Source organism: Silene latifolia, chromosome 1 (genome assembly GCF_048544455.1).
Source record: "Silene latifolia isolate original U9 population chromosome 1, ASM4854445v1, whole genome shotgun sequence".
Classification (NCBI taxonomy): domain Eukaryota; kingdom Viridiplantae; phylum Streptophyta; class Magnoliopsida; order Caryophyllales; family Caryophyllaceae; genus Silene; species Silene latifolia.
The window spans coordinates 171467447-171484652 of record NC_133526.1 but is presented as its reverse complement, the minus strand read 5'-3'; the positions used below and the strand labels follow the sequence as shown (position 1 = coordinate 171484652).

Genomic DNA, 17206 nt, shown 5'->3' with positions numbered 1-17206 from the left:
GATGCAAATAATTGTTTGATGCAAAAATTAATTATTTTGTAAACATTAATGGTTATTTTATAATAAATTATTTCATTTTTATGTAATTGCCTAAATATAAATGGAAACAAAATAAATGAAATAGGAAATAAAACTAACCATATAGTAGTTAACTACATATGCAAAATGACTAACCTAACCCTAAATCCATTTAACCTAATTTACCATGGTTTGCCATGTGTCATGTCCGTATTGGATGGTGTACAAAAAATTTGTACACCTAGTGTATCTGTAGCCTTTGAGTTGCCACAAAATAATTACTCAGAGCCATTATTGTTCACTTCATTATCCTCTTTAATGTCTATAATTAAGCTCTTCTTTTATTTTCCACCTTTTCCTCTTCACTTCATTTCTCATATTATTTAAACCCCATATATATTTCCCATGGTAAACATTTGCTCTCCAAATCCCGTTTTTGAGTTTGTCAAGAAAATATTTCACGATAATAGCTTACGTCGATGTTTCCTTACCATCAATAAGAGTGTAACTTAGCTTATGTGTTGTTATATGAGTATAATTTTTTAAAATTTTATGTAATGTTATTTGTAAATTCGTTCGATATTCTATAAATATTATAAAAAGAGTAAATAAAACCCCAATTAAAAGCCACATAAGCATGGCTAAATGCCACCTAGAGCTACTAAATGCCACATTGCCAAAAAAAAACGTCAATATTATACAAGAATATTGGATACTGAATTGGCCCATTGTAAAAAGCCGTTGTGAATAAAAAATAAAATAAAAGGAGACGCTTGAGTTGCCACAAAATAATTACTCAAAGCCATTATTGTTCACTTCATTATCCTCTTTAATGTCTATAATTAAGCTCTTCTTTTATTTTCCACCTTTTCCTCTTCACTTCATTTCTCATATTATTTAAACCCCATATATATTTCCCGTAGTAAACATTTGCTCTCCAAATCCCGTTTTTGAGTTTGTCAAGAAAATATTTCACGATAATAGCTTATGTCGATATTTCCTTCCCATCAATAAGAGTGTAACTTAGCTTATGTGTTGTTATATGAGTATAATTTTTTAAAATTTTATGTAATGTTATTTGTAAATTCGTTCGATATTAATATCATATATGAAGCATATTGTATATATTTTTTGATTACTTATTGAAAATTATTTTTATATGTATTTGGTTTTAGAGTTCATCAATTTGATTAGTTTGTAGGCCAAGAGGATGATGCAGGCCCAATATTTGAAAAGGAACACTAAAAATGATCTTTTTGTTGGAGAAGCTTGTATACTAAAATTAATTTCTTTTATATCTTAATTTTCATGTTTTTGCCTTTTTGATTGTGTTAATCTTCATTTTTAAATTGATTTGTTGATCTAACCAGGGTTTGTTCCTCGCACCTTTCTTACTAAGATTTGTTGAGGCTTTTAACTTGAAGCCCTGTGATTTCAATCATTTTACCATTGTTCCTTTCGTGAAAATTGTGATTAAACTTGTAGAAATTGTTAAATTCGTGAACAATAATTAATCTCGACTCAATAATGGACTCATGATGTTCCCATTTTCGTAATTAGAAAGTATGAGTAAGTCATTATGAAGTACAAATTAAAAACCAATCAAGTAAAATGTTGGGATTGATTTAAATAGTTTTGAGTTTTGAAGTTTCATACTTCATCCATTGTCCAAAAATTATTAATCCCTCCTAACTTTAATTGATTACTAATCTCTCTATAATGATATACTATCAAATCTTGCAAATGTATGTTTTATTTGGGTATATGAATTTTTTGTATTCATCATTTTTCCTTTGAAAAATAGCTCTCATATAATGAAATTGGAGTTACGAGGATCTCAATCTTATTAACAAGTTGGACAAAAAAATCATATTGACATGGATAATGGTTAAATGTAAATTATTATCTAGTATTTATGCGTACATGTCATATTATCTAATGCATATGTCTTATAACACATAATGAGATTGTAATGAGATTTGTAGTAGGCTACTATTTAACTCATTTTATCATTTATGCAAAAATTAAAAATTTAGGATATTTGACAAATTGATATGGATGATATACTAAAATTAGCATTTATTAAACTTCATAACTATGCTACTATAAAAAAAAATATTATTTATGAGAATTAAAATATTGAGAAGATAAAAAACCCTATAATTCTATATATTTTAAGCTCCTTACATTGTGAAATTTTTCATTCTAAAAAAGAAGAAGAAATAGTTCAAAATTATGCATTAATTTGCCTTTTGTTTTTGTACTTACTAACTTTATTTGCCTAGATCACAAAGAGACGTTCAAGCTTTCACATAGAAAATTTAGTACAAAATCTATACAATCTAATTAAAAGACAACCTTAAGCATTTAAATTTTTTTAACATGGATGCCATGAATGACTGGACTCATTGAAGGTAATTTTTTTAAAATCACATGTTATTAGTATATTAATCAAAATAACAACTAAAGTACAATATATAGTTTTGAAAATAAACCAAAGTTGTCAAAAAAAAATAAGGCATTAACCAACTAACTTTTATGTATTTCAAGAATATATTTTTGAGATGGATCAACTAATTGCTCAGACAAATAGAAACAATACGATAAAAATAACAAAACTATAACAGATAAACCCGTGAATTTCACGGGTCACAAACCTAGTTCACATATTAAACCGTGTGAAATTATTGCATTTTCAACCCAATTTTCCATAAAAAAAACCACTAATCACAATTCACATTAAACCGTGTGAAATTATTGCATTTTCAACCCAATTATCCATAAAAAATGGTTGATTCAAATTCACCATTCAGATTTCTCACAATAACTTCACATGGCTGTACCCAATTAAAAAACCCTTACTTTACCCTATTAAAAAACCGTAAAAAAAAGGCCATATAAATTACATATAAAACAACAAATAATATAAATTACATAAAAAGCAACAAACAATATAAATTATACAATAAACCCGTACTATACCCTATTAAAAAATAGTCCATAATTCTTTATATTCTCCATAAACTTCTCGGAAATCTCAGTTGCCATAAACCTCTTTATTTTCCTCTTAATTCCCCTTCACTTCCTCTTCATACGTTCCCCATCTTTCCTCTTTCAACCTGTAAAAAAAATTCAGTAAAACTATTCTCAAAAAATTCTTCTCAATTTCTCAAATGGCCATGACAAATGTTCTTACTATTAGTCAACTCAAATATGGAGTTAGACTTACTCAAATGAATGTTAGGGTTGTTCACAAATGGTCCAGGCCAGAATTTAGCAACAAAAACAACAAAGATAATAAGTAGAAACTCGATGCCATTGAACTATTATTTGTTGATTCAGAGGTATGTCATAAGCAATATGTAATTTATATGGCCTTTCTTTCTAGAATATCTCTATACAATTTGATGAAGAAATTTTGTCAAAAGATTATTACTCTACTCCATAAGAAAATATCACGATAAACAATTTTTGTATACACAAAAAATTGAGAAAGATGGACACACAGCAACTTATTTAGAAATCATGAAATAAAAACGTTTTGTGACACTAGCAATAAACTTTAATTCTAGAATATCTTTATACAATTTGATGAAGAAATTTTGTCAAAGGATTATTACTCTACTTCATAAGAAAAAATCATGATAAACAATTTTTGTATACACAGAAAATTGAGATAGATGGACACACAGCAACTTATTTGATGAAGAAATTTGAGAGGCAGAATGAAGTTATTGGTTATGGCACAAGTAAAAAATTTCCTAATTAATAACACTAACCGGGAAAAAATCGCTATCATTTGAGAGGCAGAATGAAGTTATTGGTTTCCACATTTGTAAGTTATGAGTAGGAATTTCATATTATTAAAGTGATGAATCAAATGCCCCTATAAGCTGCATATAGCAATTTTTTTGTAATTTCAGGTTATTAGTAATTTATTCTTTTTGTTAACAACTTTTTTTGGCAATTTTGATTTTTTACAGAATGATGTTATCCAAGCAACTATTCGGAAACAATTAATATCCCATTTCGGATCACAATTGTCTGTTGGTGGGGTGTACACCATTCGCAACTTAACAGTAGATAACAACACCGGCCTAGACAAGGCAACCCTTCATCCATACCGTTTAAAGTTTGAGTATTCAACAAAAGTTCATTCCACAAATGATCCAGCAATTCCAATAAGTCTATATCGATTTGCAAGTTTCAACGACATCTTGGAGGGTAAAATTCCCAATACACATTATATAGGTATGACTGTGCAAATTTAATATTTATCTTTGTTATTTTTTTATTTTCGAGCAACTTTTTTTTTTTAAAAAAAATATTTAATTTGTAACCTTTGCAGATGTTATAGGAAAGCTATATGAAATTGGTCCAATAACAGAAACTCCAAACAAATTTGCATGCCGTACAATTAAGCTTGAAGATTTTCAGTAACCTCATCTCTATTTATCTTGAATTCGAAAATATTTCACCTTCATAAATTTTATATATCTTAAACTAAAATTTTTTTGTTTAAAATTTTAGGGGAACAAAGCTTTCATGCACATTATGGGATCCTTTCACGGTTCAAATACCCGATATCATTTCCAAACTTCCCAATCCAGAACAGTCAAAGGTCATTGTCATCCAATGTGTTCAAACAAAAAAATATGAAGGTACTATAACTCATACATTATATGATCAAAATAAATTTAATGTTGATATAAGACTCTAATATTCAACCTCTTATACTTAATTTTTTAGGTAATTGGCGCGTCCAAACAACTTTCAACGCTACTGTTTTTCAAGTCAATCCCGACATACCGGAAGTCAAAGAATTTGAGCAAAGGTATCGCTCTTTTATATTTTTTTTTTCACAATTTTAACTACCAGCAACTATTATATGATCAAAATAATTTTAAATCAAAGTATTTGTGACAGTTACCTGAATTATATGGTTACTTTACGCTAACTTATTTTGTTCAGTCTTTCCACTCCGGCCGCAAGCAACTCTTTGCAAATTATTGACGTGACCGACGACGACGAAAATGATGACATGACATTTGATAGTATAAAATCAATCAGTGACATAAAAGAGAATGAGAAGGTAGTTTATTGCCCATGTCTTTATTTAATAAAAATTGTGGCGTGAACTATAATGTTTTTTTTGTTATTTCACGTCTACCGAATCCTATATTTAAATAACGTATTTTTCCCAGGAGGGTTATTACTACACGTACGCAAAAATAATCGACCTTGACTGCACAACTGGTTGGTACTACGACAGTTGCAAACTCTGTTGGACTAAGGCTACCAAAAATCACAAAGGGAGGTGGGTTTGTTCCAGAGAGAGTTGTGACGGTTTTATTAATGGTTTTACATCTAGAGTGCCCAGGTCCAACTTCCATAATTTTTAGACTCCTCTTTAAATTTGTTGTATTGTTTCAAAACTTCAAATCTGAGACTAATATGAATTTTATTAACCGCATATTCCAGATTAAATTTCAGGTTTCGGACCCTTCTGATGATTTGGTATATTTTTGTTGTATTTGATAGTCAAGTTAATCAATTCGTCACTCAATCAGCCACTGAGATGCTATCAAAAATTGAAAAGGTTAACCTTTTATACTTCATCGTTTTCTCTTTTCCCTCAAATTTCAATAACCCAGTTATTAAATAAAAAAAAATGTTTCTATTTCTAATTTATATTCTATGTTTTCCATAGAGTGGTGGTGATCCACAAGACATACCTCGCGACCTAGAAGTGTTCCTTGACAAGTCATTTGTATTCAAGATTCATATACATCCTAAGTACAATGTAGCTCAAGGTGGTACTAGCTATACCGTTGCCAGTATGACTACCAACCCTGATATTGCGCATAAATGGCATCAAAGATATACTGAAATTTTCAAAGTATGCTACAATTTTCTTAAACCGAATTTTTATTTCCTTCAAAAATAAAATATTATATTAACTGTTTTACCTTTGACGTATTAATAGGCGGAAATGAATTCTTTTAAATCGAGGCCTACACCTTTGATTGATGGTCAAAGTTCGAAGGTTATAATCTAAAAATTTTACCCTTATGATCAAATGATCGATATGTTCACAATCTACGGCCAACTCTTTTTTCTCTTTTATTTATTAGGTCATCAAGGATTTGGTTGTTCATAGTGTTGACGTCGAGGTAAATATATCATTTAATCGAATACTTAAACTACGTACACGTATTTAAGTAAATATATATAAAAAACTTACTATTTTTTATCAGGAGGAACCGTCCCAAACCGAAGACAATAGCCCAAAGATAACTCCTCAGAAAAGGCCGTCCCCAATTGCTGACCTTCAATCATGTGATGCAAGCTCTGCAACTAAGAAAATCGCTACTGTCAAGACGGAGAAGTGATTTGATAATGTTCGATTTAAACTTTAGAACTATTTTGGACGATTGTTGTTTTTTTTATAAGGCTACTTTTTGGTTAGATTGTGTTAACACCTGAACTTCGTATTTTTCATTGATGGATTTAAACTGGTGTAATGTTTACAATTTCTTTGAATTTCTTTTAAAGCAACTTCTTTTAAATTTTGGTTGTGTTTGTCTTTTCATCACTAAACCTTTTGAATTTCTTTGGGAGCAATTTCATACCTCACATATCTACTATGATATGCTACATTTAAACATTTACTCTTAATTTAAGAGTCAATATTAGAAAATTGCCATGATTGAACTTCGATTATAATGTCACTATTAAAAAACTTAAAACACTTGTTATTTATTAAAAGACTACTTTAAGAAATATTTAAAAAGAAAAAATTGTTTAAATGTAGCATAAGCGAATAACCTAATCATATGTTATCTTATTTGACAAAATCCTAAAAACAATTTCCAATCTCTTAGCAAATTTTAGTAGACTTGAAATAATTACAAGTTTAAAATTGGATGTCGACTTTGAGAGTTTAATAAAATTGTCTAATTAATTGAGATAATGTTATGATAAGGAAAAAAAAACCTGGCGTCTAAACTTGAAGAACATATTTTTAGATTTCGAATAACCTGTACTCAAAATTGACTAATAAATTCAGATAATATTTTGTTCTCAAAAGAAATAATAGACGTCTAAATTTTTCTGGAAATCTGTTCTCAAAAACATGTTAGATATTACTAAATTTTATTAATAGTCGTCAAAATCTCTTCAATATTCTCAACCAATAAAAAATACTCCCTCATATTCTATATATTCTTCCCCATTTCCTAAAACGGATTATTCAGGTTTTCTTCCCCTTTCTTATTTTGGAAACTTTTACTCTTATTTTATTCATTTCTCTCTCCTATCACCAAACCCATCCAACACTTTTACTCATATTTTATTACTTTTCTTAAAGTTTTGGCCCCACCATTCCTTATTTAACTCATAATTATTCATCCTTATCTCCAATCACCAAACCCACCCAACTTTTTACTCTTATTTTATTACTCTCCTTAATTCTCGTGCCCATAAACAAGGGGAAGAATACATAGAATTGGAGGGAGTAATAATCAATGTGTCACGTTATTCAATCCTTTATAGATAACCGTGTCTCACATTCATTGTAATTTAGGTAATTGTGTATGTATTTGGAATGTTCTACAACCTGACTATTACAATTCTACAACTCCAAAGCCCTACAAGTACTCTAACTCCATTCAATATCACGTAATTCATCTTCTCACAAAACAGAAAAATTAAAAAACATCTCCATCCATGGCAGGATCTAAATCTCAACAACAAACAGCAAAGAAGAGTAAAAGAAAAAGCAGTGAAGGCGATAAAGGTTAGTTCATCTCTTTTATACTAATATTGACCTTTATTTAAGAGAGAGTTTATTTTGTTTGATTTTTACGGATTTGTATTTTGTCGATTTTGATATCTTTTGTAGAAGTTGTTTTTTGTCGATTTTTACAGAATTGATTTTCACTCAAATAAAGAACCTACAAGTAACTGTTCATGATTGAAACTTACACTGCTACTGTATAACAATTTATAATGAGCACACACAGTCCCACAATTTATAAAGAACCTACAAGTAACCTGACGTGTCTTAACTCTTAACAGAGAGGCAACAAAAACATTCAGATGGCTTCATTTAAACAGTTTTTTTCTTTTTAAATATTTGCTATCTGCAACTTTACAGAAAAGAATAAATTTATAGTTTGACGAGCCATCTTATTTTATAAATTATACTTCAAAGCCATAGAGACTTAATCTGTTGGCTTCATTGTAAATGGACATTCTTCCAAGTTCCAACCCTCATTAAAACAACAAAGCAAACTTATAAAGGCCATATATCATAAATAGGTAAACAATGTGAAAGTTTGGTAAAAGTGCATTACAAAAATAAAAAGAATAATGGTGCAAATGCAAACTTATGAGTGACTTGGCCGGATTAAAAACAAAAAAAAACAAAAAATAATTGAATCAAAGTAAGAATAATAATGAAGGCTCATGGACAGATTCAATATCAAGTTGAATGTGATGTATTACCTATTACAGTTTGATGAAGCAATTGCAACATATTCAATCATTCCCGGATGCATTCTAATATTTCAGGTTGATGGTGAAGTTCGTTCTTTTTTTTTTTTTTCCTTTTCTGATTATTTTTTATATCTTCTAGATAGTCCATTTTTAGAGCTTCGTGAAATAACAAACACTCATGGGCGAAGAGAAACAACTACACAACAAAGAAAGAGTAAAGCACCACTTTATGGAAATACCTCATGTATTTACTTTTTTATTAATTAATTTACTAAATGCAATTTCAGTTTAGATACCCTTTACGAATTCTTCATGTATTAGCTACATAGTAAATTTTTATTTTCACTATTTTTGCAGCTGACCTTGAGAATATTAGACCCACACAGAAAACAACGTCAATGTCCAGTAACACTCATTCACAGTTATCCAGTCATATATCAATTGACCAATTTAATATAAACATGTTCAGTACTCTAATTTACCAAGGTATGTCATCTAAATTCACATTTGTTTTCTTATATAACAAAGCGTATTACTATACTCAAATTCGTATTTTATATTTGATTTAAAAATAATATAATGTACTTCTTTGTTACCACTACGTGACATAACAAACAAACAAGGACAAAGGCAAGCATCAATTCAACCAAATCCTGGTAAAGCACCAATGGTTCAATCTCAGAATGGTACGTCTTTCATTTTAATAAATTTTATTTATTTATACAAAAAAATATAAAATCATTTATACCAGTACTCCGTAGATAACTTAAACTCCGTTGTATTAGAGAGGTAACTCATGTTGTATTAGAGAGGGAACTGATGTTGTATTAATTTTTTGTAGAGAAAAAAGATAACGTGCAAAAGAGAAAAAAAAATACTGTACTGTGTGAAAATGAGATGGATCATTGATTTTTATATAACAAAGTGAATTACTAATTTATTTTGTAATTATTTATATTTAATTTAAAAATAATGTAAGGTACGTCTTTGTTGCCGCTACGTGACATAACAAACAAACAAACAAGGACAAAGGCAATCATCAATTCAACCAAATCATGGTAAAGCACCAATGTTTCAATCTCAGAATGGTATGTCTCTCAATTTAATGAATTTTAATTATTTTTATATAAATATTTCTTACATATACATTTGCAAAAAATAAAACCATTTTCACAGTTACATGGTTACTTATATAATTTCCCACCACACATGATGTTATAGTGTTTGATTTCACGCAAGTATTTCAAACACCTCCACATATCCAACGGCAAACATCAATTCAACAAAGTAAGGGTAAAGCACTGTTGTATAACACCGAAAATGGTATGTTTCTCAGTTTAAGGATTTCTATAAAAACAAGTACGTACCAATCACACTGATTTTTATGTTACTAACTTATTTATTTATTTTTTCCTCATTATCTTAAATTGACTAATTTTACTCAAGCACTTCAACCGCATCCAAATATTCAAAGTCAGTTGTCAATTCAGCCACATAAGGGTAAATCACCATTGTATCAATCTCAAACTGGTATGTCTATCACTTTGTGAATTTGTTTTTAAATAAAGAATAGCTTTGAACATGAAAAATTATTGTTTTTCGTTATCTGAATAATGTACTCAACAATTTTTGTTGTTTTAAAAATCACCAGATAGGACGAAAAATAAACTAATGGCAGCCTCTATAAGCAACTTTTGGAATGGTAATCTACTTACTACCTCTTTCAGAAAAAATCAACTTATAACTATTTGCTTTTTTAATAACCCAAACGTGTACCTTAATTTTGTCTCATAGATTATGAGTTGGGAAAAGGTGTAAACGACTACCTACTTGCACAAACCTCAAGGAAACAACGGAAATAAAAATTGTCCATGAAAAGATCCAATGCAAATTTGTTAGTTTCTACGGGCCATAATATCTATTTAACCCAACAACAACGGGCAGCAAAGTTAGCGAGGGAAAAGAGGAAGCTTATCTTATGTCAAAGAAGGATTGCTAAACATTCTTCTAGCTCAAGACGCACAACTCCATCCAACACCATCACATTTGGTACTTTTCATCAAAACCTTGCACTTTATTCAAATAAAGGAAAAAAATTAACATTTACAAAATTTATACATTTGTACAGATAATATTGAACAGCAACTTTCAGGGAATGAAAATGAGATCACCGATAACACTTCACTACAGCGGCATTTTTAAAGGCAAAACATGATCCGAGATATAGCAAGGGATCTTTCATCAGCATATGAATCTTATGAAGCTAATAATCGTTTAAGAATGGAAGATGATGACCTTCAAGGTCATATTATTTTCATATTTCAAGCACAACCACTACTACAAATACAGGCTATAACAACGGTTAAAAACCGTTGTTGTATAAAAAAGCGGACGTTGTTAAAGCGTCCGTTGTAAAAGGTTTTAACAACGGTTGGTTTTCTTAAGGAAACCGTTGTGAAAAATATTAACAACGGTTTTAAGTATAAAAACCCGTTGTGGAAAGTGTGACTCAATTTTGGGGGGAAAGTTATAACAACGGGTTTTAATATACAAAACCGTTGTTATAACTAAAGACAACGGGTTGTTTGTAAATAACCGTTGTTGTTTGTTCTTAAAAAATAAAAAAATTAAATTAAATATTACTAGATGCATGCATAATTACGGCCCGTTAGAATTCGATGCATGCATTATTACCGACATCACTTTGTACATATGAACGGATAATATGGAATGAGAAGGGTTAGTAATAAGATTTGAAGCAACATTATTGAGAGAGATGATGATGATTATGGCACAACTTCCTAACATATATATTAATTAAAAAACAACTCAACCTACACATTGCTTAGTATAAATACATTGCATTATCTCAACTAACATTTCCATTATCTCAATATATTCATCTCCAAACCCTAATCAAGCTAAAACAAACTCTACTTAATTTTTCAAAACAAACTCCAAAAACTCCAACAAAATGAATGATTTCATCCTTAAGACTCTTACCATGATCGAGAACAACAACGGCTTCATCCGCCGGTTCCTCCATATTGAGGAAAGTTTCAGGAGCTACCTTGCGGATGCTCGATCCGCACCGAAGCACGCCAAAGAAGATGGCTTGACGGAGCAAAGATTGCGGCTATATGACGATATAGCAATCACGAACGGAACCTCCAAATAGCCAAGGAGGAGAGGACGGATACGATAGAGCAGAATAAGATCCTCTATGAAAATATAAGAATTGCATTTTTATATATGTAATTTTTTTTTTTAATTTATGTATTTATAAATAAATATATATATATATATATATATATATATATATATATATATATATATATATATATATATATATATATTAATTATGTTTATCTTGCTTCTTCATCTTGCTTCTTCATTGTTTTACTAACTAACTAGATTCAAATAACATAATGATCGATAAAAACACATACATGCAAAAGAAATAAATAGAAAAAGAAAATAATGACGATGAAACTAACAAAGGACGGCGAGATTTACCGATAAATACGAGAACGTAATAGACGATGAAATCAACAGTGACGGCGAGAAGATAAATCGACGATGAGAAAGTGAGAAAGAGAGAAAGAGAGAAAGAGAGAAAGAGAGAAAGAGAGTGTGTGTTTTGTGTTTGTTTGTCTGCTCTGTTTGTGTTTGTGTTTGTGTATTAAGGGTTGTGTTTTGTGGTCAATGAGCAGACTTTTTTGTGTGGTTTATAGTATGGAAGGTATTGACAACGGTTATTAAACAACAACCGTTGTGAAATATGTTTTAACAACGGTTGTAAAATACACCTGTTGTTAAATAAGTTTTAACAACGGGTTTCAAAAATAACCGTTGTGATTACTTTTCACTAACTTTGCGCCAATTTTGCGCCAAATTATTAACAACGGGTGTGCATGTGTGACCCGTTGTTAAAACTAATAACAACGGTTTTATAACCATACCCGTTGTAATTGATTTTAGTAAAATTCGCGCCACACATTCTACAACGTCTATTGTGATTTTCGTGAATAATCGTTGTTAAAGGGCCGTTGTGGTTGCCTGTATTTGTAGTAGTGAACTTTTATAATTTTTCATTCTTTTCTATTGACATTTCTCTTTACTAACAGATCTTGAAGGATACGATGATATCGGGGACCCTATTTACACTTGCACTAAATGTGGAGCTCAGATGTGGTACGGTGAAAGGGATCGTATGGATACGAAGCCCGTGGTGCCCTCTTTTACTATGTGTTGTAAAAATGGAATAGTAGAACTTCTGTTTATATAAAAAACCTCCAAAGTTGTTATGTGATCTCTTGATGCGAAAACACCCCCAAAGTAAACATTTCATTGAGAACATACGTAGTTACAATAATATGTTTTCATTTACATCTATGGGTGGCAAAATAGATCATTCAAAGGAACCGAGGTAGGGGTCCTTACACATTTAGAATAGGTGGGGAAAATACACATTTAATTGGAAGCTTATTACCTAATAATGACGCACCACCCAAATTTTGTCAACTTTATATTTACGACACTGAAGAGGAGTTGAAGCACAGGAAGAACGCTCTAAGGTTAGCCTTTTTTATTTTTCTATTTCAAAGTTTTCTAAAGTTTTAGTCAATTTTTCTTCAGTTTAATATTTTAATCTTTAACAATTATATATGCAGCTCTACTAATGGTATTCAGTTTGACGATGGTCTAATGAAGGATTTAAAAGAAATGGTTGATCGTTACAATGTTTTGGCAAAATCATTTAGAATGGCTAGAGATCGGCTACACCAAGGTGCTGATGGTGAGGTGAGGTTAAGGCTCATGAGATCACGTAATACAGATGGGAGGACATATAATTTACCTACTGTCTCAGAGGTGGCTGCCCTTATTGTGGGAGATATGGAGAACACAGTTGATAGTAGGGACATTGTGGTTGAGGAACGCTCTGGTAGACTACAACGTATATTAGAGCTACATGCTTCTTATTTAGCCTTGCAGTACCCTATTCTCTTTCCGCGTGGAGAGGATGGTCATAGACTTGGTATCCCTCATAGTCAACATTCTATATCATCTTCAAGTAGCAATGAGAACGCTAGGGATAAGTTAACCTTGAGGGAGTGGTTTGCTTTTCGCATTCAAGACAGATCATCAACCAAAGAATTTCCAACTATTTTGATGGCAGGTATATTCTTTTGGACCTAATTAATTTTTTTGTCCTTATTAATTTTTTCCTTTTTTATTTTAGTTTTCTATTATTTTAACCTTCAATTAATTTAGTGTTTAAATATATGGCTTCTTTAAAAAAAATGTTCTAACTTTATTTATTTGTCAGGAAAACTATTTCAACAATTCGTTGCTGACGGTTGCACGATGATAGAATCTGACCGCTTAAAGTACATCTGTTTCAACCAACCAAAGTTGCGGTCGGAGAACTTCAAGAATATAGAAAATGCAGCCGCTATAGGACAAACGAACCCATCCTCCGCTGGTGTTCGTTTCATTGTCCCCTCATCTTTTAAAGGGAGTAAGGGTTTCATGAGAGAAACATATTAAGATACAATGACCATTTGCAGGTGGTGTGGGACTGTGGGTATCCTGATTTGTTTATTACCTTCACATGCAACCCAAAATGGCCTGAAATTACTAGGTTTGTTCAAAAAAGAGGATCATGCGGCGGAGGATAGACTGATATACTTACTCGAGTATTTAAGTTGAAACTCGACGAGCTCATGCGGGACCTTAAAGAACGACATATGTTTGGACGAACAAGGGCAGGTGAATTTATCATTTTATTTAGTTTACTTTTTAAACATATCTTTTATAATATTTAGCTAGAATAATTTTGATAATTAACTCCATTGAATTAACTAATTTTTTTTCCAGTTGTTTACACTAGTGAATTCCAAAAACGTGGCCTCCCTCATGCTCATATTTTGCTATTTTTACAAAGGGATGACAAGTTCCCAGAAGCCGTCGATGTTGACCGTGTTATAAGTGCTGAAATTCCAGACCCCTTAGAAAACCCAGCCCTTTATGCAAAGTTGAAAGATTGTATGATTCATGGTCCATGTGGAGAACTAAACCAAGATGCGCCATGCATGATTGATGGAATTTGCTCTAAAAAGTTTCCAAAGAGGTTTAATGAAAGAACTACTGTTGACGGTGATGGTTATCCAGTTTATAAGAGAAGGGAGAATGGAACAACAATTGAGAAAAATGGTAAAACCATTCATAACAGATATGTTGTTCCATACAATGCTGATTTATTGTTGAAATATCGTGCTCACATTAACGTTGAATGGTGCAACCAAGCAAGATCCATCAAGTACTTATTCAAGTAAATTAATAAAGGATATGACCGTGTCACTGTTAGTGCAACTCGCAGCAATAATGGTACTCAATTTTATTCATTTCTTTTCTATTTCATATTTTTGGTCATAAAAATCTACACTTAAATGTCTTATGATGCCTTTTTTTTATTTAAATAGGTAGTCAAGACCCAAATCAAATTGATCAAATACAAGAATACTATGACTGCCGTTACATTTCACCATGTGAAGCAATTTGGAATATTTTTGCCTTTCCTATTCACTATATGACCCCCCCCCCTGTTTTAAGGTTGGATTATCATCTACCTAATGAGCAAAACGTTATTTTCCATGATGACGATCTAATTGACGAAGTGGTAGAAAGGTCTTCAGGAGGTAGGACAAAATTCACAGCTTGGATGGAATATAACAATTTGAAATCTGATGGTAGAGATCTAACCTATTGCGAGTTTCCACAAAAATTTGTATGGAAAAAAAGGAAAGGGTATGGAAACCGAGGGAAAAAAGATTTACTCTTGGCAGAATGTATCATATGTCTCCAAATAGTGGTGAGAGGTACTATTTGAGAACTCTTCTGAACTTTGTAAAAGGACCCAAATCATATAAAGATATTCGAACTGTAAATGGAGTCCCTCACACAACTTTCAAAGAGGCATGCTACGCTTTAGGCTTACTTGGTGATGATAAAGAGTACATTGATGCCATTGAGGAAGCGAGTTATTGGGGGACGGGGTTTTATCTTAGGAATCTTTTCTCCACCCTTTTGCTCACAAATAGCTTAGTGAAGCCGGAATTAGTGTGGGAGAAGACGTGGAAGTTATTATCAGATGATATCTTACACAGAAGACGAACGGAACTACGTAACCCAGGTACTTGGATCCATAATTTACGTTATTCATTATTTCAATATACTAACGTTCTCTTCCATTAACCTAAATTTTTGTATTTTTCGTGATTACAGATCTGCAACTCACAGACGAGCAGTTGCAGACTTACGCACTATCTGAGATTGAATCTTGGTTTCAAAGAAATGGTAGTTCCCTGCGTAACTTTGACAGCATGCCATATCCGGACGTTGATATTCTTGCTACGTGCTCCAATAGGCTCTTGGCTGATGAGTTATCTTACGATAAAGATGCTTTGAAGAAGGAACATGAAGTGCTTACTTGTTCAATGACAGATGAACAGAAGTCAATTTATAGAAAAATTATGTACTCCGTTGAAAATGGTCAAGGTGGTGTATACTTTGTTTATGGGTATGGGGAAACCGGTAAGACTTTCCTCTGGAAAAGCTTATGCGCTGGAATAAGGTCGAAAGGTGAAATCGTTATAGCTGTCGCTTCAAGTGGCATTGCAGTTATCCTTCTTCCAGGAGGGCGGACAGCCCACGCCCGACTAAGCATACCTATTAATGTCGATGAAAACTCCACGTGTCATGGAATACGACTAGGAACCGATTTGGCAGAGCTACTAAAAAGGGCAAAGCTTATCATATGGGACGAGGCACCTATGGTTAATCGTTATTGTTTTGAAGCTCTTGATATAAGCTTGAGAGATATCATGAGAACTTCACCGAAATGAGACCCTGAAAAACCATTTGGAGGAAAAGTTGTGGTCTTTGGCGGTGATTTTCGACAAATCTTGCCTGTTATACCTTAAGGAAGCAGGCAAGATATTGTTGGTGCTGCTATCAATTCTTCTCCTTTATGGAGATATTGCAAGGTTAGAACATAATGTCTATTTTATTTTACCTAAAAAATCTACTATAATGCTAAGATAATTACATTTACTTAGTAATTCAATTCTGACCTTCTTATTTAATTATTAAATTTAAGGTTTTGAAGCTCACGAAAAATATGAGACTCCCAAGTCGGAAGTGCAGAGTCAGACGTTGATGAAATCAGACAATTTTCAGAGTGGATTCTCGAAGTCGGTGGTGGTTTAGCTGGTGGCCCAAATGATGGTGTAGCTAACATTGAATTACCCGAGGATATACTAATACAGCCTGGATTAGATCCAATAGCTACCATTGTAGAGAGCACATACCTATCTTTAAAACATCACCTAGGCGACCCTTGGTACTTCACTGAAAGAGTTGTACTAGCACCTACTCATGATGTCGTCGAAGTGGTAAACGATTATGTCTTGGATCAAATTCAAAAGGAGGAGAAAGTTTACTTAAGCTCTGATGAAATCAGCAAGGAAAAGACCAATTGTGGGGTTCGAACTTTACTCTCACCGAGTTTCTCAACTCTATCGGATGTTCGGTTTACCTAATCACGACTTAAAACGAAAGTTGGAGCTATAGTCATGCTTCTTAGAAACATCGACCAAGCAAATGGATTGTGCAATGGCACCCGAAT

At 31.9% G+C, this 17206-nt stretch overlaps 2 protein-coding genes across 2 annotated transcripts; both read left to right on the top strand.

Annotated features, from left to right (window-relative positions):
• Positions 1 to 7746: 7746 nt before the first annotated feature.
• On the top strand, positions 7747 to 14855 carry LOC141587544 (uncharacterized). Its single transcript, XM_074409021.1, has 9 exons — positions 7747 to 7816; positions 8657 to 8761; positions 8875 to 9003; positions 12645 to 12748; positions 12928 to 13094; positions 13191 to 13696; positions 13847 to 14004; positions 14088 to 14161; positions 14411 to 14855. Exons 1-9 carry the CDS (start codon positions 7747 to 7749, stop codon positions 14853 to 14855), a joined length of 1758 nt encoding a protein of 585 aa, XP_074265122.1.
• A 511-nt stretch (positions 14856 to 15366) lies between these two features.
• Positions 15367 to 16424, top strand: LOC141587539 (uncharacterized). Its single transcript, XM_074409013.1, has 2 exons — positions 15367 to 15712; positions 15805 to 16424. Exons 1-2 carry the CDS (start codon positions 15367 to 15369, stop codon positions 16422 to 16424), a joined length of 966 nt encoding a protein of 321 aa, XP_074265114.1.
• The last annotated feature ends 782 nt before the right edge of the window (positions 16425 to 17206 follow it).